The 23,653-nt window shown below is 57.6% G+C and overlaps 2 protein-coding genes across 3 annotated transcripts in view; one reads left to right on the plus strand and one right to left on the minus strand.

Annotated features, from left to right (window-relative positions):
- Positions 1-4,714, minus strand: part of NDEL1 (nudE neurodevelopment protein 1 like 1) — a 30,123-nt gene extending 25,409 nt beyond the window's left edge. The window contains exon 1 of one of the 2 annotated variants that reach the window (XM_082326831.1): positions 4,630-4,714. The gene's annotated coding sequence lies outside the window, so the exon portion shown is untranslated. Of the gene's footprint in view, positions 1-4,267; positions 4,360-4,629 lie in introns of those variants that run through there. The other variant, XM_082326832.1, reaches the window with a different exon arrangement.
- Positions 4,715-18,053: 13,339 nt separating this feature from the next.
- RNF222 (ring finger protein 222) lies at positions 18,054-18,719 on the plus strand (the record flags this gene model as incomplete). Its single annotated transcript, XM_082326483.1, has 1 exon — positions 18,054-18,719. The coding sequence occupies one exon, from the start codon at positions 18,054-18,056 to the stop codon at positions 18,717-18,719; it is 666 nt and encodes a 221-aa protein (XP_082182609.1).
- Between the last annotated feature and the right edge of the window lie 4,934 nt (positions 18,720-23,653).

The raw sequence follows: 23,653 nt of genomic DNA on the forward strand, positions 1-23,653 counted from the left end.
CCATTCTTCACGTTCTCAAACCACGAGAACCAACAGGTAACCCACCCCCCAAACCCCCGAAGCTCTGGATTTCTTTTCCAAAACCCAATCAGGATTCAAAGCAAAGGAACCTGAGCACTCCAGCCAAAAATCAAAGCAAATTTGCATTGTCTTTCACTTATTAGAATACGGAAAACAAACAAACAAAAGCCATGGATTAGATTTCATCAATCAATTTGTGCTTGTTTATCTCATCCTGAAATAGGAGTTGGAGGTATTTTCACATATGCGTTTTGGAAGGCTGCCTGCTTCCATCGCTGCTTCGGAAAACAAACCTCTGTCTTTTCCTGCAATGCTATTTTTGAACTGAATGTTCTCTGGTGAACCACAACAAATGCCTCCTTGCCTCTTACAACAGCAGCATATGAGCTTTCAGGAAAAAAAGAAAGTCAGAGAGCACAGCATCAGCACAACACTCCTTCCTCTGGCATAATAACAAATCCTGCATTTCCAATTTGGACAGCACAGGAGGCAGAAGATAACCAAATGCTACCTGCAGGAACTTTGTGTCAGGTTCGGACTAAAAGCCTTTAAGATAACCAAGCACCATACAGTGAAGGCTTCTTATCTCAACAGCCTCTCGTGGAATCAGCCTTATTAATCAAACAAAACAGGTATGCTTTACACCACATGGTCAAGGCTCGCACACCTTGTGAGTATATGATATCCAGTGGGGCAAAAGAACCTTTGATGAGTTAGCCAGCACTGGAATGCCAGCCTTGAAACCAGAAGAAAGGTACTGATGCAAGAAGCCTCTTTTCAGAAATCAAGCTACAACTACCAGAGGCATTAGAATTTAGTATTAAAACACATTTATCCCTTTCACAAACATGGAAAGTTTAAGACATGCGACCTCTATTTGTTCCCAAGTAACACCACTGAAGCACCTTAAAAAAGAAAATCTGAAGAGGCTGATACTCCTGATGCAGGTTCAGTATCTGCAGAGATGAAGAAAAGGCCCCTGGAGACGTGCATGTCCCAGAACAACCTCGACCTGACCACCAGAACGATTTGCTCCAAGCTACATACCCGGGAAACCCAGAGGGATGAATCCCCACAGAGCAGAAGGGGATGGAGTAAACAGCAAACTGAGAAGGAAATTAATGCTGTGAAATGGATATGTTTGTCCCTGCCTCAGTCTCTGCTCTCTGGAAAACCACCTCTTAGGACAGTCGGTGAGATATGATGAGCACCAGGAGCACTGATCCTGACTGCACCACGGAGGCTGACAGCTGGCACAAGCTGCCACGTGCCTGCACCCCCCGCCACCTCTGGAGATTATCCATCCGACTTGCATCTTCCTGAACTCACAGTTGCCTGGTTTCTCTTTAAAACTTGAAAAATTACAGAGCATCCTACCCAGAAGCAATGAATTTATCTCAGAGCTTATGACACACACAGCAAAGAGCTCGCAACAAATGACAGCGCACAGGTCCCTTGGGCCTCCCTATTATCTCAGCAATTAATATCATCCCAATGACAACATTCCCTGGAAAGGCAGTGGCCAGAGGGCTAAGATGCTTCTGGACACTGCAGAATGACAAGTGACCAAGAAACCTAAAGGGAAAAGCACTGAACACAGGTCTCTTCCAAGAGGACTGAATTCTGTTGCTTTTACATCTCTAAAGTTCTACCAGTGCCAGGGAGGGAAAAATGGTTTTGAAAAATACCACCCAAAAGCTAGTCACAGGCCAGCCATCAGCAGAGAGGGCCTTAGGTCCCTTCAGTAAGCACTTAACAAGATGAGAGTTAAAAATAAATCCCCAAACTCTACATTGATCGGGAGAGGGAAGCAGCACAATCTGCTACTGAGCTGTATCGACAGAAGAGCCCTCAAGGGACACGATCATATAAAGAAAAATATGCTTTGATGGGAATGTCTCGTTTTGCCCATGGACGAACACAGTACAGTAGTGAAAAGACAGCTTGCTTGAACACACTTCATAGTTTATCTTGATTATGTTTGTGGTGTCACAAATGTCAAGAATGACCGTAAAAAGACCATTTCCTTTCTGTAGTCCGACTTCCCCTGCTTCTCAAAAATAACTGTAATAGTCTGAGGGAATAAATAGTACTTTGTTGCTGCACTTTTTGGTAATCTACTCCCAGACATGTCTCTAGAGACAAGACTCCTTGTGGCACGAAGGTCACAGACACCATCAGTCTTTTGTTTTCTCTCCACTTCTTTTCCTTTCTCTTCTCTTTCCTCCTCCACCAAATGAGGAATTACCTCACATGTCTGCAACCTCTAAAGAGTCGGGGGGGGGGGGGGGGAAGAAAAAAAAAAAAAAAAAAAAAAAGAGGGCTTTACCCTGAAGAGAGGGGAAGGAAATTAAATCACTATGCCTCTGAACACATACCTTCACCTCTGTAATTCCCAATGACATGCAGGATCACATTTTCACATGTGTGAACCAAAAGGAGAATGCCTGGGCTCCGCCTCCACATCTACAACATGAATACACAGCCCAGCCAGGTCTGGGTCTGAAAGCAAGACAGAGGATCTCTTCCAGGGCAGACCTCAAACTGTTAATCCAAAAAACACACTACTTACCCCCACCTGCCATATCCTGTACAACTGTTCACTGGTACTATCAACCAGCACGTCTATGCAGTCACATTGCTGACACATCAAGTTTAAATATAAATAAACAAATATAAAAGCCTCCTAGTCACTTTTCTGCCCCAGGACAGCTCCTTCCTCTTACAGTTACTAACACCTCTAACAAAACACTGACCTTGACAAGGCCGCCTACCCTCTGCAATGACCAGGAATTTTTTCTGGAAAATGAAAAAAAAAAAAAAAGAAAAAAAAAAAGAAAAGAAAAATAATTGCTTCAATATCCGAAGAACTCTTCTACTGTGGTTTCACATACTTAACCACCTCTCAGGGCAATAAACACCACAGGCCCCCAAAAGTGCCCTCTGCCTCTCTGCACTCGTGACCAAATCAAGACAGCTTCAGAGGGAAGAGAGAAGCCCTGAGTCACCGAATACTCCCAGCACAAACTGGTCAAGAGCGATGAAGCTGGGCTGCGGGTGGGTGAGGGCAGCTCTCCTCCTCCCTCAGAAGGAGGGACAGATGCATTAATGAAAAGTCACTTAACTGGAAGTCTAACTCTAGTAATGTATTTCCTCTTGTGTCGGATGTGTTCATCCTTTATGGCATGTCTGCTGCAATTCGGGTCAGACTCATCAAACTGGGAGTACGAGGCAGGGACTGTTCGAGTTTGGTCATGTTCATACGAAATACAGGACTCACTAAGCTGAGAGGGAGGTGATAAAAACCTCAGAGAAAAAGCCGCACAGAATTACTGAAAAATATTCGATAGAGGTGTACCCTAGGCATCTGATCTACCAAGTATTTTATGAGAATGGAGGCAAATCATATGTCCAGTTCCCTGTCTGTGACTGGGGACGTATGACAGAAAAATAAACATTCTGGGACAAAGCCACCTACCAAGGAGGCTCAGTGCCTGTAAAGGGAGCAGCCGGGCTCCCCAATAACAGCCAGGAAAGTCACCGAACTTACTCGGCCGCGTGTTTCTGCACACGCACACAGTTAAGTCCCTTTGCATTCGGATATCGCTCTGAGGAAGGAGTGAAGTCAACAGCAACTCGCCACCATCCAAGCCGCCCTGGCTGCCCTCCTCCCTGGGGCGGCGCGGGGATGCACAGGAGCACAGCCCACCACGGTTAAGCAGAGGGCAAGGAAGAGAAGTGTCCTCTCCATCCGAGGGGACTGCCAGGGCCCCGGGGAAGGCGAGCCTGGGGGTGAGCCACCCCGCCCGGCAGACCAGAGGGCAGCCAGGAATAGCTCAGCAGCTGGACGGGCTCCGTAGCTTGGGCAGTTTTGGCTTAACCCATCCCAATTCTGCAATTTCAGCCCGACCCTTGCAACAGCCAGCGGCGCTGGGCTGCCAGAGCCGCCCCAGCCCCCCTCCCTCCCCGCCAGGCACCCTGACCCGGGCTCGCCACAACCCGGCGCGTTCGCAGGCCGGCGTCCGTCTCCGAGGCGCGACGAGGGGAAGCGAGACGCGACGGTGCGATAAGAAAACGCCTCTCCTCCCTGCGGGCCCGCCGGCGGCAGGCGCCCGCAGCCCCGGCACCGCCAGCACCCCGGGAGAGCGGCAGCTCGGGGCCCCAAACCCGGGAGTTTTCAGGCAAACCCGCGGGAAGCGCTCCCAGACCAGCCGCGGCTCCTTCCCTCACACTCAGCTGAAAATACCTTTAAAAAGGGTTTTTCCGCGCAGGCCGCTGTGCCGGGCGGCCCTCCCCTCAGGCGGCGACGGAGGGGGGCACCCGGCTCGCGCAGGGCGGTGGCCGGGCGGGCAGGGCCGAGCCGGGCCGGCCAGTGACAGGCACTCGTTTCCTCCAATGGGAGGCGGCGGGGCTGCGCCGCCAGCCAACAGCGGGCGGGGAAGGGCGGGACCTGCCCCGTTGTCAGTTTGCAGCCAATCGGCGGAGCGGTGCGGGGCCCGCAGCCCCCGGCACCGTGAGGGGAACCCCCGCCCCCCGCCGCGGCCGCGTCCCCCTGCCGTCCTCCCCGCGCCTCCCCCGCCGGGATCCCCGTCCCCCGCCGCCACTCACCGGGGCGCATCCCCTGTCACAGCCGCAGCATCGCCCGCCGGCACCGGCTCTCCCTCATCCGGGTACTCCAGGAGGGGCGGGGCCGAGCCGGTGATGCAACGGCAGGGCGGGGGGCGGGGACACCGCCGTCAGGCAAGGGGCGGGGCGAGGGGCGGGGCCTCTCCGGGCCACCTCCACGTGGGGCGGGGGTCCCGGCCCCGGCCCCGGTCCGTGCGTCCCGGCCGCAGCTGGGCCACGCCGCCGTGCCGCCGGCACCCTGCCCCAGCGCGGCGTGCGGGTCCCCCAGCTGCTCGCCCCCGTCCCGCTGGGCGCTCCCGGGCACAGCCCGCTGCCCGTCCCGCCCTCCTCCCTTCCTACCGCGTTTGGGAGCTGCCCCCTCCCTGTCCCCCGCTGCCCCCGGGAGGGGCAGGCCCAGGCACCGGCACCGCAGACCCGGGGCCCTGAAGATCCACCCCCGAAGGCGAGCGGTGCAGCGGGCAGGCACCGCAGCCCGGCCCCGGCCCCCGAGCCGCCCTCCGTTCTCGCCCCCGCCCTTGCAGCCGTTCCCTTGTTCCCTGCGCGGCTTTTCTGTCCCAAAACAGCCCGTGGAGCAGGGACGCCCACTGTGGGGAGACGCTTTTTGAACCCCCCGGGGACCCCACTGGCCCCCAGCCAGGCTTAGGGCAGCCCGTGGCCTCCAAGACCATCCCTGTCCATCCTGGCCCTCCTATTCCCGGCTTTCCCAGCACAGCATTTCCCTCCTGGCGGGTGGCCCCGCATGGCTGCCCTCGTCCCCTCTGCACATGCCTGGGCAGGGGAGGGCAGGCTGCCTCCGTGGTGCCTCCTGGACGGGGCCTGCCTGCAGCCGGCCGCCCGGCTGCCTTGTGCTGACCTGATACTTAAGCTTCGTTTGCATGCTTAATTTCCTGCCCTCTGTAATTAGCTGGCCGGTCTGTCATTAGCAGCAGGCTGTGCTGTTGGGATGCCCTCGTGCTTCTCCTGCTGTGGGCCGACGTTGCCGGCAGCGTGGCGCGGCGGTGGCCGAAACTGCGGCCGTGCTGGCTGCTCTCGTCAGGACAGCCTGTGTCCTCCATGGGCACCATGCCACCAAGGCCACCTCCATCCCCGCATCTGTCCCCGCAGCCTCTCCTCTGCCATGTCCCATCCCTCCATACGCGGGGTTATCCAGGGCTGATGCTCCAGTGCTTTTCCACCTTTCCCCGCAGCGGATGGGACAGGTCGTTGCAGACAACCTGAGGATGGAGAGCACATGCCGCTCCCTCCCCAGCCGGGCGTCCAGCCGGTGCTGTGGGTGTCCCCCGATGCCTGCGCAGGACTTTCCAGGTCACCCTGCGTGACCTGGGTATTACACAAGGCCACAAACGCTGCTGAGCTGCGTCAGTGCTGAGCCTGGGACGTGCAGCAGAGCGCGGCTCCGAGCCACACGCTGCACCTGAATTAGAGGCTGCAAGAGGTGGGGAAGCCACAGCATCCTGTGAGAAGTCATCCTGGTGGCAAGTTGCCCTTGGAGCTGTCTCATCCCTCTTGGAAACAGAGCCTTTTCCCAGTGCATATTTGTGCACCTTCCACTGTATTCCCTGTGCCAAGCCGCACCCAGCTGATGCAGGTGATGTTCACAGCCCTGGTCCACCCCATTCACCTCCCACCTTCTCATTTCAACTGACCCCCTTCTTGGCTCTCTGAAACCCTCTCTGGAGGGCAGAGCAGGAGATCGAGGCGGCTGTGCAGAGGCTGGAGGCCTGGCTGGGAGAACATCTCCTTTCCCAGCATCCAGCGCTGTGGTGCTCTGAGCTGGGAGCAGCCAGAGATGGCAGTGCTGAGTGTGCACAGCCCACCTCTGGTCAGGGGCCCACCAATATGCTCTGGAGCAGACTGGGTGCCCAGCACACTCTGAAGCAGGTCAGATGCTCACCTGTGGGTTCTGGAGCACGGTGGGTGCCCACCATCGCACTCTGGAGCAGGCTGGGTGCCTGATTTTCTCACTGCACTTCAGAAGCCATGAGCAAACGCCATGCACTGTTTGCATCGTGCACCCCATGTGGTCCTGGTGCATTTTTTCCCTCACTCTTCAAGTACAGAATGGCCCCGCAAGGGGACGAAGGTGCAGTACAGTCATCTGCAAGGATACGAGCTGAGCTCTCGCTGGGGACCTGCGGCAGTGTGAGGGCTCTCTATACGTCTGTCCGCACCTCTGGACATCTGTCTGCGGGAGGCAGGGGTCAATGCCACTCCTGCTCCGGTCTGCGCACCAGTACCCAGGCTGCTTGGGGGTGCCTCGCTGGGCTGGATAACCCAAGCATGGATCTGCAACCTTGCTACAGTTCTGACAGAGATCACAACTTGTGAGGCTGCTGGAAAGGAGCTGTGCAGTCTGGGGCGGGGGTGTCTCCTTTATAAAAGTGCCAAGGGCGTATCTATGCGATGCTAAATGGATTTCCCCAGGGGCATCTGTGGAGTGGCACAGCCCTGGTCTCTTTTCTCTCCAGTGGGATCCTTTAAACCCCGACCTGAGCTCCCCGATCCCTCTTTCCTGGGCTGGGTGCTTAGGTTAATGAAATACCCTTTGCCTGTCTCTGTGCCTGGTGGCACCGCTGTTCCAGCCAGCTGCTGACACCAGCTCAGCATCTCTAGGACCAGGGATGGATGCCACCGGCTCCATCAAAGCTGCCTTTACCAACCACCTCTGTTCCAGCCCAGCGAGGCTTTGCCTCGGGCGACAAAGGCGTAGCACTGGCGGAGGCTGTATTTCCCAAGAGGTCTGGCGTGCCTGCCTGGTTAACACTGATTTTTAAGTCAATGTTTGCTTTGAGGTCGCTCCCAGCTGCACCCCATTGTAAGCCAGAGCTGTTCCCATGCATTTGCCGAGGGGCTCAGCGCTTCCAGCCGCACAAAGGAGCAGTCACTTAGCATTAGCGGCCGCACAATGCCGCCGTGTCTCCCGCTGGCCGAGCCATGTCTGTGTTTCGCCAGCAAAAGCCCCTCCGCTGAAAGGCTGGGAAGAGACAAGGCAGCCGTAATGGATTCGAGCGAAGGGGGGGTCTCTCAGGGGGGCGGGGGGACCTGGTGTGGGCAGGAGCCGGGGCTGTCCCACGGTCCAGGCATGGGGCTGCCAGAGGTCGTTTCGGCATGGGGTGAGCAGGGGGACACGGGAGCGGGATGGGTTATATATTTGCAAGGGCTATGCCATGGTGCAGGGAGACCCGTGGGGGGAACAGCCCCAAAGAGTGGGGTACAGGGTGGGCATGGGCCCCTGGGGGATCGGTTATGGGCTGGGAATTATTGGCCCAGACGTGGGGCCCCACAGCGTGCGGGTAGTCCTGGGCATCCCTTGGGGAGATGCTGGCGGAGGTGCAAGAGGGAGAAATAGCCACTGGGACAGTTTTTTTTGAGAGGGACAGGGATTTTCTCACTAAGCCCTGCCTTGGAGGGGTGTCTTGCTGACTCCAGGAGCATCCAGGCTGGGGGGACAGAGCTGGGAGCAGCCCAGCCAGAGAGGAGACACATCCCCAGAGGGACACATGGGGCTGCTGGGATCTCCCCCGATGTCTCCCCGACTCCAGCAGCACTAATCCTATCTGCCTGTACACCTTAACCAGCTGAAGCAGCTGGGGGAGAGCTGGATGCTGCGCGGAGCCTCTCAGCTGCCCAGTGAAGGATTTGCTTGTCAGCAAGGCAAAGCAGTGCCTGAGCTGCCCCGGCCATGGCGGAGGGACCTGGCAGGGCTCCAGGGCTGGCAGCAGCCCCCAGGACCGACAGCCGTAGGGGAAAGGAGGCTTTGGGTGAAGGAGAAGCTGGGATGGAGTGGGAGACAGCCCGGGGAGCTGGGAACTGGTCTGTGCTGGGTGGCAGCATCCAGATCTGCTTGTGGCTCTGGAGCTGTAAGCATTGCCCATGGGACGTGGTCTGAGAACTGCCGACTCATTGCACCTCAGGAGCTTTGTGGGGCTTGAACTGGCTGAGCCTGGTCACTGCTGGGCTCGCAAAAGGTGACCCCAGGCCTTCAGCCTTCAGCCTCGCACAGGTCTCTCTGAGGACCCCATGTCACAAGTCTGCCGGCCTCAGTGCTGGCAGGTGCTGGGGTGTATCAGATCTCTGCCCAGACTGATGTTTGCCTCCAAAGTGCCACGATGTTGTACCCCCACCCCGCTGCCTCCTTCCCTGGCTGGCATTTAGGGCAGGACCTGCCATCTGCACGCAAGATTTGCTGCTCACACCTACCCATGGTCCCCATCCAAGTGCTACGATGACAACAGCAGCGGCAATATTTCATCCTTGTAACCCAACGGGCTGAATCATGGCTGTGTGGAGCCCTCGAGATGCGGCTCCTGTGAGCTCTGTGTGCCCCCAGCAAGGGCATGGGGAGGGATGGGACTGGGGGGGATGCAGGGGGGGATGGGGCTGGAGGAGTTGTAAGGAGGTGTGGGACTGGGATGGATGGGTTTGGGGAGGGTGTAGGGCTGGGGCTGGGAGGCATACGAGAGGCTGTGCAGGGAACGATGGGGCTGGGAGAGGTATAGGGAAAGATGGGGCTGGTAGGGATGTGGGGTGGATTGGAACTGGGAGGGATCTGGGGAGAGATGAGACTGGGGGGAGACAGGACTGAGGGTGATGCAGGGAGTGCAGGGCTGTGGCAGGGCAATGCTGTGGGAGGTGTCCGGAGAGGTGAGGGTCTAGGAGGGCTTTGGGGAGTGGGGGTCCATGGGCAACAGCTCTGGGGGGATGTGGCAGAGCAATGGCTCTGGGAGGGGACGACTGGCCCTGGCAGAGCCCCGCAGTGCTCCCTGCCCAGCCCCCTCGCCGAGGCTTTGCAGACAGGGACACCCCATGGCTCTGCCCTGGGGCAGGGGCCCCGATGGCTCCGTGCTGGCGTGTCCCCCAGCCGCTGGCACTGCCGGCAGCGGGGCCGGATGAGTCTCAGCTTGCCCGGCACGCGCCATGTCCCGGCAGCCTGCCCAGGATGATGCAACAGCTGGGAAAGCAAAGCCACTCGGTGCCACGCCGCTGCTCTGCGGCATGGCCAGGGGGACTCTGCTCCCCAGGATTAAGCAGGTCTGGATGAAGCCGAGTGCAGTGTACGGCCATGGCTCCTGCCCTTGCAATACCTGCAGCAGCCCAGGGCTGATTTTCAGGGAGGGAGAAGGTTGGGGGCTGACCGCTGGCCATGTGTCACCGATACCCAGTGCCCTCCTGGGACGTACCCAGACGGCCCAGTGGGATTGCTACCCAGACAGCCCAGGCAAAGGCAGGTCAGGTGAAAGCTTCAGGATGAGGAGCTTCATTAGGGCAGCGGCTGCCACCAGCCGGTAGCCAGATCCCATGGCTCGCCAGGGGATGAAGGATTCCCACCCTCTGCGGGTCAGCCCAGGGCTAGAACTCAGTGTGGGGACCACGCTGCCTGGCCAGAGGGATGGCCAGATCCAGGGCCAGGGGAAGGGCTGACCCTTAACAGCATATTTCTTCTAGCATGAAGGCAGCAAAAACCTCTGTTGTATTCAACAATGGGTTCACTTCATTTATCCTCCCTTTATCCTGCACCCAAAGTCCCCCTCCAAGCTGGCTGTATCCACCCATACAGAGACTTTTTTTGATAAATGTAGCTATTTTTAGTGTCTAATCCGAGTGCAGACTTCAGCGCCTGGGCAATGTTTGCCAAATCGCTTCCTTCAACAGAGTTTGCCAGTGATTCCTAAAAATACTAGTTTGCAGCTCAACTTGCCTGTCAAAAGCAGAGCCACCCTGAAACGCTGATTTTCTTGATTATTGCCCATGAGGTGCAGGGGTGACCTTAGGCACCCTGGGTCTGCTTGTGCCCATTTTCCTGGGAGTCTCTAACAATGGACGTGGAGGGCCCAGGAGATGTGGAAAACTGCTGCGACAGCAGCCATGGCCCCAATGCCGGCTCGGGAGCCTGTCACTGCGCTTGGATCCATCATCCCTCCAGGACAGAAGGGGACACCCAGGCACCACACGCCCTGTCCCCCGTGGGACACCGTGGGTTGAGGGGTTGTCAGGAGCTTTTTTTTTTTCCATCTGACCTCAGCTGGAAGGGAAGGCTGGGGTTATCCTTCCCTTATTTTGACTACTGGGACTGCAGACCCCAGAGGATGGCGGGACGGGGAGGACAGCCCTCCTGCCTCGTGCCAGCATGTCTGGGCAGATGCACTTTGTGCCGAGCATCCTCCTCTCCATAACCCACTTGGGTTTCTCTGGTCGGTGGCCCACCAAGCGGTCCCAGGTGGTGGAGCAGCTCTGCCTGCAAAACTCTCCGCTCACAGCACCACACCAACTGTGTGGTTGTAAGATCCTGGAAAAATCATTAAATGAACGCAAATCAAGTATTTAGTGCTCCTTTTATGGCCTTTCCTTTCCTTGCTGCTCTAGCATGTGTGTTGCTGCAGGGCGAGAAGCTGACCTGCACTTGTTCCTGTTAAAGGCAGCAACCCCTCTGCAACCTCAGCCCTCCAGGAGCCGGGTCTTGGAGGAAAAACCCAAACTGCAACACAGCCTGGCAGCCAAAACCTTGGGGAACATCCCCTTTTGGTAAAGGGCCCCAGATTCCTAAGCCCAGCAGCCTGTTCTGCTAACATTGCAGGGTTTCTATGCTGTGTCCCCCAGAATAAAGCTCAAGGGAGCTGCCTGGTAAAAAGGCAGCCAGAGGGGATGGGGTGAAAGAGCCAGGCAATGCCCTCTGCTGCAGGGGACACTGGTGATAAAATGTCCCTGGGGTGGCATGGCTCATGGCACGGCAGAGACGGGTCACAGAGACTGTGGTGGGTCTACATCAGGTTTGTGTGCTTCCCCCAAGGGGCTGGTGTGGGCACAGGGGCAGGGGGACAAGCAAGGGGACAATCTGCTGTCGTTTGGCCACATTTAATACTACCATTATATTGGATGAGGGATCCCTCCTGGATTTTGATACACTGCTCCCCGTCCTGGCCCTGGCGCCAGAAAGGGGGCTGAGCCGCTGGGCTGGCCGGACCCCCAAAGTGAGCCCTGGGTGACCGCAGCCCCGGCGGCCTGGTGCTCTGTGCAGGCAAGTGGGCAGCTGCCTGCCCTGGCTGCTGCCCTGAATAGACGCCTTCTTCTCCCCCGAGCATCTGCCCGCTCGCTTCAAAGCTGTATTGTTTCTCCATTACACACATGATGCTGCGGATTACCATTGCGGCAACTCCTGCCTGCATCAAGCAGCATCCCGGAGGGGCCGGGGTGGGATGTGAGGTGGGACCAGGGCCAGGGAGATGGGGAGGTGCGTGGGGAGGCAGCCCTGGGCCAGGGGAGGGGGATGTGGGCCAAATCTTTCCACCACATCCAGGGGGGGTTGTGCAGCCCTGGTCTTGCTCATCATCTCAGGCAACTACATTTGGGCTGCCCCCAGACTCTCTTGAGGCATCTCCTGCAGTGAGCTGATGCCTGGCTTGGTGGAGGGCACCTTCGGGGGGAAAAAACATTGAAGGAGCCCTTGGAGAGTGCAGTTGCCCTCCCAGGTGTGGGAAAACCCCATGCACCATGGGGCTGTGTGGCTCTGCATGGACTGGATGGGACAAATCCCCAATATTTGGTGCCAGAATAAGGCTCCAAGGGCTCATGCCAGGCTCAGGGTCATTCCTGGGAGGGTTTCTTGCCAGCCACAGGGAGGCAGGGGCAGGTCGGAGCTGTGATGCCTAGGTACCATGCAGGTCTCTTCGCAAAGCCTGCAGCATCTGATGGGAAGACAGAGATTGGAGAGGGCTTTGGGGACATACCCAGTTGCTCCGTAGTGTTTGATAAGCATTCGTCATGTCAAATGACCGGACCTAAATTTCTGATCGTCAGGAGGATGAGCAGATCCCATCCATCCTGGTGGGGAAGAGGCAGCATCCCAGCTGGTGGGGACCACCAGCTCCAGACCATGGCAGCTCTGCAGAGGCAGGCTCAGGGTTTTTTTTCAGTGCACCCCGGCCTTTTGGTTTCAGGGTGGCCAAAGGACATCCGAGAGCACCACCTCCTGGGCACGGCAAAAAAGCACTGAGGAGAAAGCTGAAGGAAGAGCTTCTTCTAGGTGTTTTGGGCCATCTTGGATAAATCACGATCTTGATGGTGGGTCTCCATCCTGCCAGTGCCTGACAGGCGGGATGGAGAGACCCAGAAGGAAAAGACACTGATTTTCCCACTCTGAATTCAAGCGAAGCAAGCATGGGAAAAGATGGACGAGCTCAGAGGCACCCAAGCCCCTTAAGGGGGCTATGTGAGTTTATTTTTGACAGTATGGGACTGGATATAACTCAGACAGGGGCCAGGACCCTTGGACCCTCCACCAGCACGATGCAGCCCTGGGAAAGTAGTTTTGCTTCACTAAGCTTCTTCCCCAGCTGGAAATATCTCCCTGGCCTAAGGTCAAACATGGATTTTTCCACCCCTTCCCTTCGCCTCATTCCCACCAACGCCAACTAATCACCATTTAAGTTGGGGCTGGGAAGAGGTGGGAGGAGAATGGGCCAAGCAGAAACTCCTATAAAGCCTCAGATTTGCAAGCTGAGCATTGCTAAGGGAAAACCTGGGGGGGTTTGGGAGGACTGACCGTGCCCTGGGAGGGATGGGGCAGGCGCGCTGGCCCCAGGGTGATGGGGAAAACTGTGCAAACGGTGTAACGAGCCCAGCATGGAAAGGAGCTGGAGGAGAGGCAGGAGAGGCAGCATCCCAGCTGCACTGCAACTGGACCTGCCCTGCAGCTTCACCAGGGACACACCGAGACCACCGGGCAGGGACACCGGCCACCACAGCCACCATTTCATGGACCACTCATGGCACCGAGAGAGGAGAATATAGACATGGGCACAGTGATCCCTCCTGCAGCTTTTGGCAATCATTTGTTTACAGACTTCCAAAGCCAGAGACTTCACCCAGCCCAGCCTTTCCAGGCCACCGGCCCTGTTGAAGGGTTGTGGCTGCATGGCAAAACTCCCTGAGTGCATCTTGCCATCAAGAATAAATCTGGGATTTTTCCCACCAGGATCCTGGCCCCAGCTGAGCCATGGGGTGGGGAGACATGTCTCTGCTCATTGGAAATGTCCCTGCTTCATCTGTTATGATTTGGAGAAGTGCAGCATGGATTCCATATGGAAATATTGAGATCTATAGTGAATATTTGCCTGGCACCAGGCTCACGTATATATCTATCTTCTGGCTTTAAATGTGCTTTGAAAATAAGCACTTTCACATAGCTATATGTAATAATGTTTTCCCTCCTCCCCACCTGGTCGCTGAGAGTGGAAAGTTTGGGTAATGCTGTGGAAGACAAGGGCTGTCTCTGCAGCATCCTCTTGTGCTTGCAAGAGGCTGCAAAGCTCTGCCCAAAAGCCATCATGGTTGCAGGGAAGGGGCCCCAGCCACCCTGTTCCTGCAGCGAGGCTGTGTCCTCTTCTGGGTCAGAAATGTCCCTTGTTCACTGGAAGCCATCAACCCCAGAGCAGAGAAGGTCTCAGCTGTGGTCCCTGGAGAGAAGCTGAGCCTGGTGCCACCTTCTTGCTTGGATAAAAGGATCCTGGAGCCCTTGGCCCTGCATTGGGTTCGAGGGGGCTGAAACACTGGCCATGATCTGTACTTCTTAAAGGCTGAGAAAAAAATACAGGCAGCATTTAGGGACTTGCTTTGCCCCTGAACCTGGTTTCTTGTCCTTCAGGCACCAGCAGACTCAGTCCTGTCACTCAGGAAAGATGCTGCTGCACGTGAAAGTGGGGCAAAGGCATCGAGAAAAGCTGTGTCCGGGAGAGAGCGAAACTGCTGACAGAGCCAGGGCCATGATATGCCAAAATCCCTTTGATTTTGGCGTGGTCAAAGCAGCAAAGGGAGGCAGACTCGTTTTTCCAGTGCCTATGTATAGAGCCATGAGCTCATAGTTTCCAACTGCGGAGAGCATTCAAAGTATGGGAAACAGGACTTGCCACCCCGCCTTGGTGCCAGCAGAGAGCAAACTGAAGCTGGGAAGATGCTTGGCTGCCCCAAATATGCTCTCGCTGGCCCAGATCACTTGTCCAGCAGTCCAGCATCTTGGTGGGTGTAAGCAGACCTGGCACCTCCAGCAGCTTCAAGGAGGGGCTAGGGGATGGGGACGCTTACCCCAGGGGTGACTGTGCAACCTCAGCCCTGGCACAATCTGTCTGGAGAGGTTTCACCTTCAGTTTCTGACCATCCCAAGAAAACCGGGGTAACGAGTGGAGTGGCTTGGTCCCCAATCCTAAGCAGAGGTGTGGAAGGTGTTGTCGTGCTCCGGGTTTCCTTCCAGCAAGGGACAGGGCTTCACAGCTCGAGATGTGTCCCCTGGGGCACAAGCCTCCCACCATGGGTGCTCTCTGCAGAGGGCAGATGTATTTTGGCAGCTGCCCCAGTGCACGGGGCATCCCAGCAGGGCTGCACCCACCCTCCTCCTTCCAGAAACCAGCGCCATGTTGTAACCACTGCAACCACTGCGCCCACGAGTGACTGATACTGCTGCCCACGCCTGCAGCCCTGCTCCCTGCCACGGCACCCAGCCATGTGAAACCATCCCTCCTGCCCACGAAGGGACTCCAGGTCCCATCTCATTGGGTTTTGGGTGCCAGGGGTGCAGCTCCTCTTCTGCTTGTCCCATAGACCCTGCAGAGCCCTGGCACCTTCTTGAAGCTGGAGGAGCACAGGGCTGGGAATGTTTCTGCAGAGCATCTCTCTGCCCCAAGGCGAGACTCCTCCATATGTCCAGGTTTCTCCTGAAGGCTTTCCATGATGGAGATCCCAGGCCCTCCAGGGCATTCAGGCCCCCTGACAGTGCAAATCCAGGACCTGTGGGTGCACTGCCACAGCCAGAGCCAGGGAAGGTGTGCAGGTAGGGTGCCTTGGGGTCACTGCGTCTGCTCTGGAGACCTCCTCTGGGTGCAGCAAGTGGTGCTCAGATCCCTGCGGGGCCACTCAAAAAGTCTGAGCGTGGGCTGACAGCCCTGTGGTCACTGAGGGGTGGTAGGGGAGGCTGGAAAGAGTTGAGATGGCAGCAGGAGCAATCCACTCTGCTGGCAGTTTTTGCAAGGCTTTGTAGGGAAACGTCTTTCAGCTTCTTGCCTGGAGGTCGAGTGAGGGACGGGCAGCACCCTGGGACACGGGTAAGGCCACAGGGAACCTTCGCTGTATGGGTTTCCAGCCCGCACGTGGCCAAATGGTGACTCACAAGCCACCCACAGCTGCTGAGCCAGCCAAGCATGAGGCTCCTGCCTGCCCTGAGCCCAAAGGGCTCCTGCTGCTGCCTGGACCACAGTTCCCAGAGATGCTGGAACCCCCCCTAAGGCGGGTGCAATGCGGCAGTAGCCCCCGTGCCTGCTTGGCTCTGAGTTTGTCGGGCCATGCATCGCCTCACCAGGGCTCTGGTGAATGTCCCGCGATGTAGGATGGGGAGTGCAGGGCTGGACGGATGAGCGTTTGGGGGATGAGGAGGGGAAGGGATATGGGGACAAAAACGCGGCCAGGGTGAGGGATGGGGAGCGCTGGTGGGTAGAGGCAAGAAGTCTTTGGCAGGAGCCCAACCCCAGTGCAGGATGCTGCAGCACACCCTGCTTTGCAGCAACAGAGGGGCTTGGGGTCCCAGCATCCCCTCTAGTGCCTGTTTCATTGGGGTTTGACCCCAGGGATGAACCCAGCTTCAGCTTCCCATCATATGAGGGAAAGCAGGCAAGACCATGCCTCCTGTCCCTGCCCTCCGACGCCTGACGCCGGCTCCTCGCCCACTCCCTGGCCAACCAGGTGAATATCAGGCCTTTAAAACCCAAACAAGTTCCTCTGCATTCACTCCCCGGGAGCTGTCCCGGTCCCTGCTCCAGCTTTTGCGCAATGTGCCCGCATGAAATGCGCAGCCAACACCTCCGTGTTATATAGGTGTCCCGGTCCTCTCCCCAGCTGGTGCTTGGTGCTGGGGCTGGGGCACGGCCAGCCCCGCTTCTGGGGACAGCAGTGAAGTGCATGGAGGGGCTCCTGCCCTGGTGCCCTGCAGCAGGTAAGGGGGCTTTGGGGCATGGAGGAGCGGGTGCACAGGGATAAGGTGTCCTTCTGCAGCAATTTGGGTGCACCAAGTCCCTGACCCCTCCTAAACCAGAGCAGGAGCCTGGGTCTTTCTTCTCTTGCATGGGAAGGGGATGGTTCGTTGTGTTCTTGTGGCCATCCTGGTGCAGGGGGTGGCTCCTGTGCAAGGAGAGGGCAGCCAAGAAGGGAATGGCAAAACCTCCAGAAACAGCTTTGAGAGTGCCCATGGGCACAGCCATGCGGGAGAAAAAGGCTGCAGGTTGGTCGGGTCTGAAAATGCTACAAGGTCTGGAAAAACCTGCAGGTTTTATGAAGCTCCAGTTCCTGAACTACTCCAAGAGAAGGGAGCTGAGCATCCCTCCTCCCCTATCCCTTTTCCCCTCTCCCCTCTCCCCTCTCCTCTTTCCTCTCTCCTCTCTTCCTTCCCACTTCTCCCTTCTCCCTCTCCCTTTTCCTTTCTCTTCTCTCCCTTCTCCCCTCTTCCCTCTCCCTTCCCTGAAGCTGCCAAGAGAATGCTCGCTACCCTGGGAGGTGCACGGGAGAGCTTCATACCCAGTCCAAATTCAGGTCTGGGGATCACAGCGGCCCCGTGCTCCCCCTTGCACCCTGGGCCAGGGCGGGGGCCAGGTGAGCCGACTGGGCTCTGCCCTACCCGCTCTGACTAATAAGAGACGCCAATCTCTGGGGCTTGCTGCCCACACTGTGCTCCAGCGTGAGTGAGGAGCATGGCCTGGAGATGACGCTGGCTTGGCCACCAGCCTGGACATCCTCCAGCAGCTTGGAAGGAGCCTGGCATGGGTGCTCACTGTCTGCCCCGGCTACAGCATGCTCCCTCTGCATCCCCGTGGGGTCCTGTGCTCCCACCTGCCCCACTGACCTGGTCTCCCCCTGCTCCTCCTGGCTCCTCTGCGTCCCTTGGGATGGAAGCATCTCCCTTTCCTTGGCAGGGTACTTTGTGGGATGGGAGTTCCCACCCCTCGTGCACCTGGAGCTGGCAGCAGAGCACGGAGGCACTCGTGACATAAGCTGAACCTGCTTTGTCTGGACCAGGCGCTGAGCAGGTAGTCACAGCTCCATCCAGGGGCTCACACCTTTTTCTATGTGATTTTGCAGCCAGGGATTGTTGCCCCCGGTGGCTCTGGAGCTGAGTTCCTCCCTTCATCTCTCTCTTGCCCCAGGGGCCACACTGAGAGGCTTAATGCTCCTGAAAATGCCCTGCCTTGTTGAGACCATGCCTAGTAGCCATTGACTGCATCTGTTAGGGGCAAGAGGGCAAAGGCAAGAGAGCAGGGAGGAGGAGGAGAGGTGAAGACATGGACCATGCTGATCGTTGCAACCGAGCCCTTTATTAACCCATCGTGCCTCTTCCTTGCAGCTGGGGAGCACCTGTGGCCAACAGAGCAGGGATGTCTGAGACCTCGTCCAGCAAGGAGGGTTCCCCAGCTGAGTGCCCCGTGTGCTACGAGAAGTTTCACCCACTGGCGGCCACCCACCGCAAGCTCAGCTGTGGGCACACCTTCTGCCACGACTGCCTGGTGAAGTGCTTGCTCTCTGCCAAGCTCGACGGCCAGGTCCAGAGCAGCATCATCTGCCCCGTTTGCCGCTACGTGACTTTCCTCAGCAAGAAGAAGGCCCTATGGCCGCCCAAGGCAGGCACCAACCCCCGGACACTGGAGATGCCTCTGTCACCTTCCTCCTTGTCCCATCTGACCAAAATGGAGGCCAGCAACGCCTTGGTGGTGCCCAGCCATTTTGTGATGCCAGTGCAGAGCTTCGACCGGTGCTGCAGCATGGGAAACAGCCCCATGGACTCACAGGGGGTCCCGGGAGAGCTGGCACGGGAAGCCCACATCTTTGTCATCAGCGACCATGGGATGCCACTGGTGGACACAGACTGCAGCTCCCTGGGGAGGAGAAGCAGAGCGGAAACACGAAGCTCGGTGTCATCCAGCTCAGCACTGGGGGTGAAATGCTGCCAGTCACCCATTGCCCTCGCCGTCCTCCTCATCTTGACTGTGGCCATGCTGGCAGCTGTGCTCCCTTGGCTGCTGCTGGTGAAGAGGGACTCGTAGCAGGGATGGGATCAGCTCAGATACTGGAGAGGTGTCACTGATGCTGGGACAGAACTAGGGCTGGGACCTCTCTCGAAAGATCCCACAAGAAAGTCCAGAAGCAGCTCCAGGCGAAGCTCTCTCATCTGTCCAGGGATTGAATGGACTTTCAGACGTTTCTGCAGATCTCCAGGTGCTCACAGTGTCGCTGCTGGCATTTTCTGCCTCTTTTGGTTAAAATATGGCAGGTCAGACCCTGCTAGTGTGTTCCTCCAGTGTGTTAGCAGAGAGGGTGGTTGCTCTGTGAACCCTGTGACAGTGTGTGCAGGGAGTGGTGGGGTCGTGCTGGTCCCTCCACTCCACCCCAGCTCCTGGGGGGCTGTGACCGTGGCACCCAGGAACCCAGAGCCCAGGGACAGCCAAGGGCTCTGTGCATTGGAGGGTCATGCTGCCAGGATGTGGGGGTTTTGGATGTCCCCAGGCTCCTGGCTGGCTGTTGAGGTTACCAGGGTATGTGGTGCAGCCACCCTGGAGCAAGAAACTCATGGCTTTCCATCCCAAAGATGTAAGCCTTTAGCTACTGGGCAACAAGGGCAGCGAAACCAGAGGATGGAGAGAGTGATCCTGGCCTCCATGAGCTCACCTCCCCCTCCATCAGCCAACGCTCCCCTACCTGTGGAGTGATGGGATGGGAAGGGACGCCAGCTCATCCCCCAGGCAGTCCTAGCTTTGCCCTCCCTCACCTCTCTCTCTGAGCTCCCCAGGGTTGCAGCCATCCTCCCAGTGTCACAGGCATCCCTCCTGCCCTGGGGATCCAGGGACAGGCAGCGGGGTGTGGGGCAGGGAGCTAAACCAAAGGTCTGGACTGCGTAAGGGCGCAGATTTGGGATCCCACCCTGCTCTCCTCGCTAGAGCCCTGTGTCTCAGCAGAGTGATGTTTCCTCGTCCCTATATCCAGCTCCTGAGGGTTAACACCCAGAGGCTCATTTTCACCTGTGCCAAACAGGTTAGGCACTGCTCAGCCCCACATGCCTCCTGGCTTTGCCCTCTTTGGGACCAGTCCCACCCAGGGGAGTCTCAGCCCCTCATCCCAGGGGCCCTGCTTTGGGAGGGGAGTGGACATCTGAGAGGCACAGTTGAGATTTGGGACCCTCTGTGTTTGGTCTCAGGGGAGGGGGGAGTGGGGGCTTCTGGTCACCCCCACACCAGATCTGCCCGCTGGTGCTGGAGCCCCGCATCGTGTTTTTCCCCAGCTGGGCACCCCAATGCAGCATCTGCACCCTTGCTGCCACCTTTGTCCTCCTGACCCAGTCCCTGGTCCCATGGGTGCTACTCTCGGCTCCATCATTCGGGAATGTGCCCTGAGGGCCATGGTGCTTTCACGAGCACCCCAACGTGTCCAGGAGCAGGACATACATCACCAGCGCCCGTGGGAGGTGACAGCTGGGTGGAGGGCTGGTGCACCGTTCCCGTGCCCCTGAAGCGAGGTTCCAGCTGTGTGGCTGAGCATGTAGGACAAACATGGCCAGCAGTGCCACCGAGGCAGCTTTGGGATCAGCCAGAACATTTCAGGGGAGCAAATAAGAACTGCCTGGGGCTGGAAAGGGGTGAGCAGCCTGGGGTAGAGGAGCTGATGGCATCCCACCCCTTTCTCTGTGGTTAGAACGAGGGCACGGTGCCCTGGATGGGCTGCCGACTGCCCAGCTTCTCCCTGTGACGCGGTTACTGCACTCCCCCACCCAGTGCCTCAGTTTCCCCACCCACACCCAGGGTGCAATGACACTGACCTCTGCATGAAGCACTGGGAGATCACCTGGAGAAAAGTGCCTGAGACACCGCACTGGAATGGAAATCATATTTCATAAGAAATGATTGCCTGATAATGATGCGTCCATGCCTCATTATTTAATAATAAACCTTATTATTAGTCTCTCTGGGGAATTAATACAGGGTGCCAGGGAAGCAGCCCCTTGGCAGAGAGCTGCTGGGAGGTGGGAGTGGGGACCCCCTTGTCTGCATCCTGGGGGGGCTCCCCGGGAGTAGGGCTGGAGGAACCCACTTTCGGTTGCTGTTGCTGGAGCCCTGGAGATCCTTGGGCAGGGCAAAGAGGCCAGGAAAGAGCTTCAGTAGCAGCACTGGGATGAGATGTCTTGTGCTGTGTCGGGGTCATGGGCTCCAGCAGGACCAGTGGAGAGGGGACCAAGGCTGGGGGTGTTATCAGCAGGGGCAGCCAGTGCCACGGACCTGGTGGTCTGGGGTGGGGGTCCAGGGGCATCAACCCCTTTGGAGGCTAGGAGGGCGTTTGCCACAGGGTGGCACTGCTTGGCCAGGGATGGCTGTCAGCGCTGGCACAGTGGCAGGACAGGCCTGGGGGAATGGCACGCTGGGCCCCCAGCCCCTGCCTTTGGTGGGTGAGGGTCAGGCAGCAAGAGGTTGGAGATTCCCTGGGAAATCCTGCACTGAGCATCCACTAGCGCTGCTGGGGGTGGCACGCTCCTGTGCCTGCGGGCACGAGCCAGGGCCCGTTTGCACCAGCACCAGCTGCATCAGCCTGCAGTCACATCTGCTGCTCAGAGCCAGCTGATCACCCACCATCCCCACATCCTCACCAGAGCCACCTCATCTCCAGGCAACAGGGCCTGTGTTTGGTGCTTCTGGAGGCATGGGTGTCTGTTGGTTTAGGTCAGGGTCTGCCTGCATGTGGGAGAGATGCTCCCAGCCCCTTCCTGTGCAGATGGAAAAGCTGCCATCATCCTATTTTCTTGTTATTAAAGCTGATGGCTGGAGCCAGACCTTCCTGAGCCCTCTCCTGCTGATGGTCCCTGGGGAAGAGTTTTGGATCTCCAGCAAACCAGAGCCCCCAGCTGCTGTACAGCTTGTTGTCCCACCAGGCATGTGTCCATCAGAGGATATTGGGCACATTTCCATCTCAGTCCTGGGTAACTCAGTGCTTTGGTTTATCATGGTGACCTAACGTCCCAAGGATAACTCGTGCCTGCAGCTGCGGGACATGTATTGGATGGTTGTGTTCTCTGCAAACATCCCTGCATGGCAGGGACACTCGCATAGTCCTGCTTTGACCCTGCCACATCCATCAGCAGAGATGCCACCACGGGACTGTGGGCAGCCAGTCACTCACTCACAGCCAGATTTGCTGGTGAACAGCCCCATGCAGCACCTTGCACACTTACATACGGTAAGTGCTTGTGATTTGAGCTGGGAGCTGCCGGCAATTGCTGGTGATGCTGTGAGTGCTCTGGCTCTATCCCACCTGTATGTCCCTGATATCGCATCCCAAATGCCCCCCCCAACACCCTCCCTCCGGCCACCCCATGGCTCAGATCAGCATCCCCTCCACGCTACCGAGGTGGCCCAGCCCTGCTCCCCCTGTGCCCCTTCCATCACTGGAGAGGGCTGGGGTCTCCCATCCTCTGTCTCACAGGAGGCCCCGGTGATGCTGGGGCCATGTCCCCCTGATGCTGGAGTCATGTCCCCCTGCCCGCAGATACGAGCCCAGTGGCCAGGCTCTGTTCATGAGCCACCGCAGGCTGCCCAAGGCAGTAACCCGCAGAGTGCATGGGCTAGGTGGCCCGTAGAGCCCATTAGGGCAATTATTCCCTGATGTGTGTGTACGGAGGAAGCTAATGGCTCTCTCTTGCAGATAAGGAAGGCTTGCATGTGTGCACAAAAACTTAAGGGTCAGCTAATGGCATCAGCATAGCTAAAGGGCCAGAGACACATCCTCCAGACAGCTCTGGAGGAGGGGACACCGCCCTGATGGACAGGGACTTTGTAGGACCCAGTGATGAGGACAAAGGGCTCTCAGTGATGGGGCAAGATGCCAGGAGCCCTGGTGTTGTTTTGGGACTGCTCTGCGTGAACACAGCAAGAAATAAAGCCCAGTCTGCCCTGGGGGTGGGTGCTTGTGTGTAGGGGTAGGGTGTAGCCCTGAGAGCGTGTGTGCGTGTGTTTGTGTGTGTATTTGCATGTGTGTCCACGTGTCCTTGCGCCCAGCAGGCAGCTGGCTGTGTGCGTAGGGGGTGTGTATGACTGTTAGTGTGCGTGTTTCCACGCATGTTTTCAGGCCCACCTATTTTATTTCAAGCAGCTGCCAATGCAGGTGCATGCCTCAGCGAGCACTACCCAAAGGGATGCTTGAGCTGAAGTGAGCAACCAGGCGTCTTCCACCCAACCAGCATGGTCCTGGGACTGTGGCACCAGTTGTCCCCATGGAGGGAGCGGACAATCTGATCTCCTGCTGGCCAGCACAGGCATGCTGTGGGCCCTGTTTGTGGACTGCTTTTAAAGCAAATGAAAGTCGTCTCTCCATAGATCAGTTTGGGGATGCCGCATCCCTCTGAACTGTGTAGTGCCCACACCATCCTCTCCTCCCTCCCTCGCCGTGCTCAGTGGGAGCAGCCCAGTCCTGGGCAGGGGCATAAGGGTGGAGGTGCCAGAGGACCCCAGGCCCCAGGGTGTGAGAGGCGTTTTCCCTGTTGCTGTGGTAGGCTCAGTCTCCAGGCCATGTCTCTTCCCAAGAGCCCTGCAGTTTGGCCATAGGCTAGATGAGTGCAGACACGTGGCCCGTAACTTGACTGGCAGGATGGGCAGGTCACTGCTCTCAGGGTAATTGCCTGTCTTCTCTGACACCAGTTGTGCTACTGACTTCATCCCTTGACCCACTTGCAGCAGGCACCATCTCCTACCATGGACATCTCCTCTCCCTCCATTCCGGAGACATCGTGGTGCATCTCTGAAAGCAGCATTTCCCACTCACCCCCTGGCAGATTCCAGGGCTCGAGGGCAATGGGATCCACCATGCTACGTGATCCCAAACCAGTGTCCAGCCTCCCTGCTCTTGGGCATTGTGTGCTGCAGGCAGAGCACTTCGGTATATATTGCTGGGCATCGCCACTGCTCAGCCATGCAGGCTGGCTTGGGGACCTTCCCTGGGT

This window comes from Platalea leucorodia, assembly GCF_965183815.1.
Source record: "Platalea leucorodia genome assembly, chromosome: 14".
Lineage (NCBI taxonomy): Eukaryota > Metazoa > Chordata > Aves > Pelecaniformes > Threskiornithidae > Platalea > Platalea leucorodia.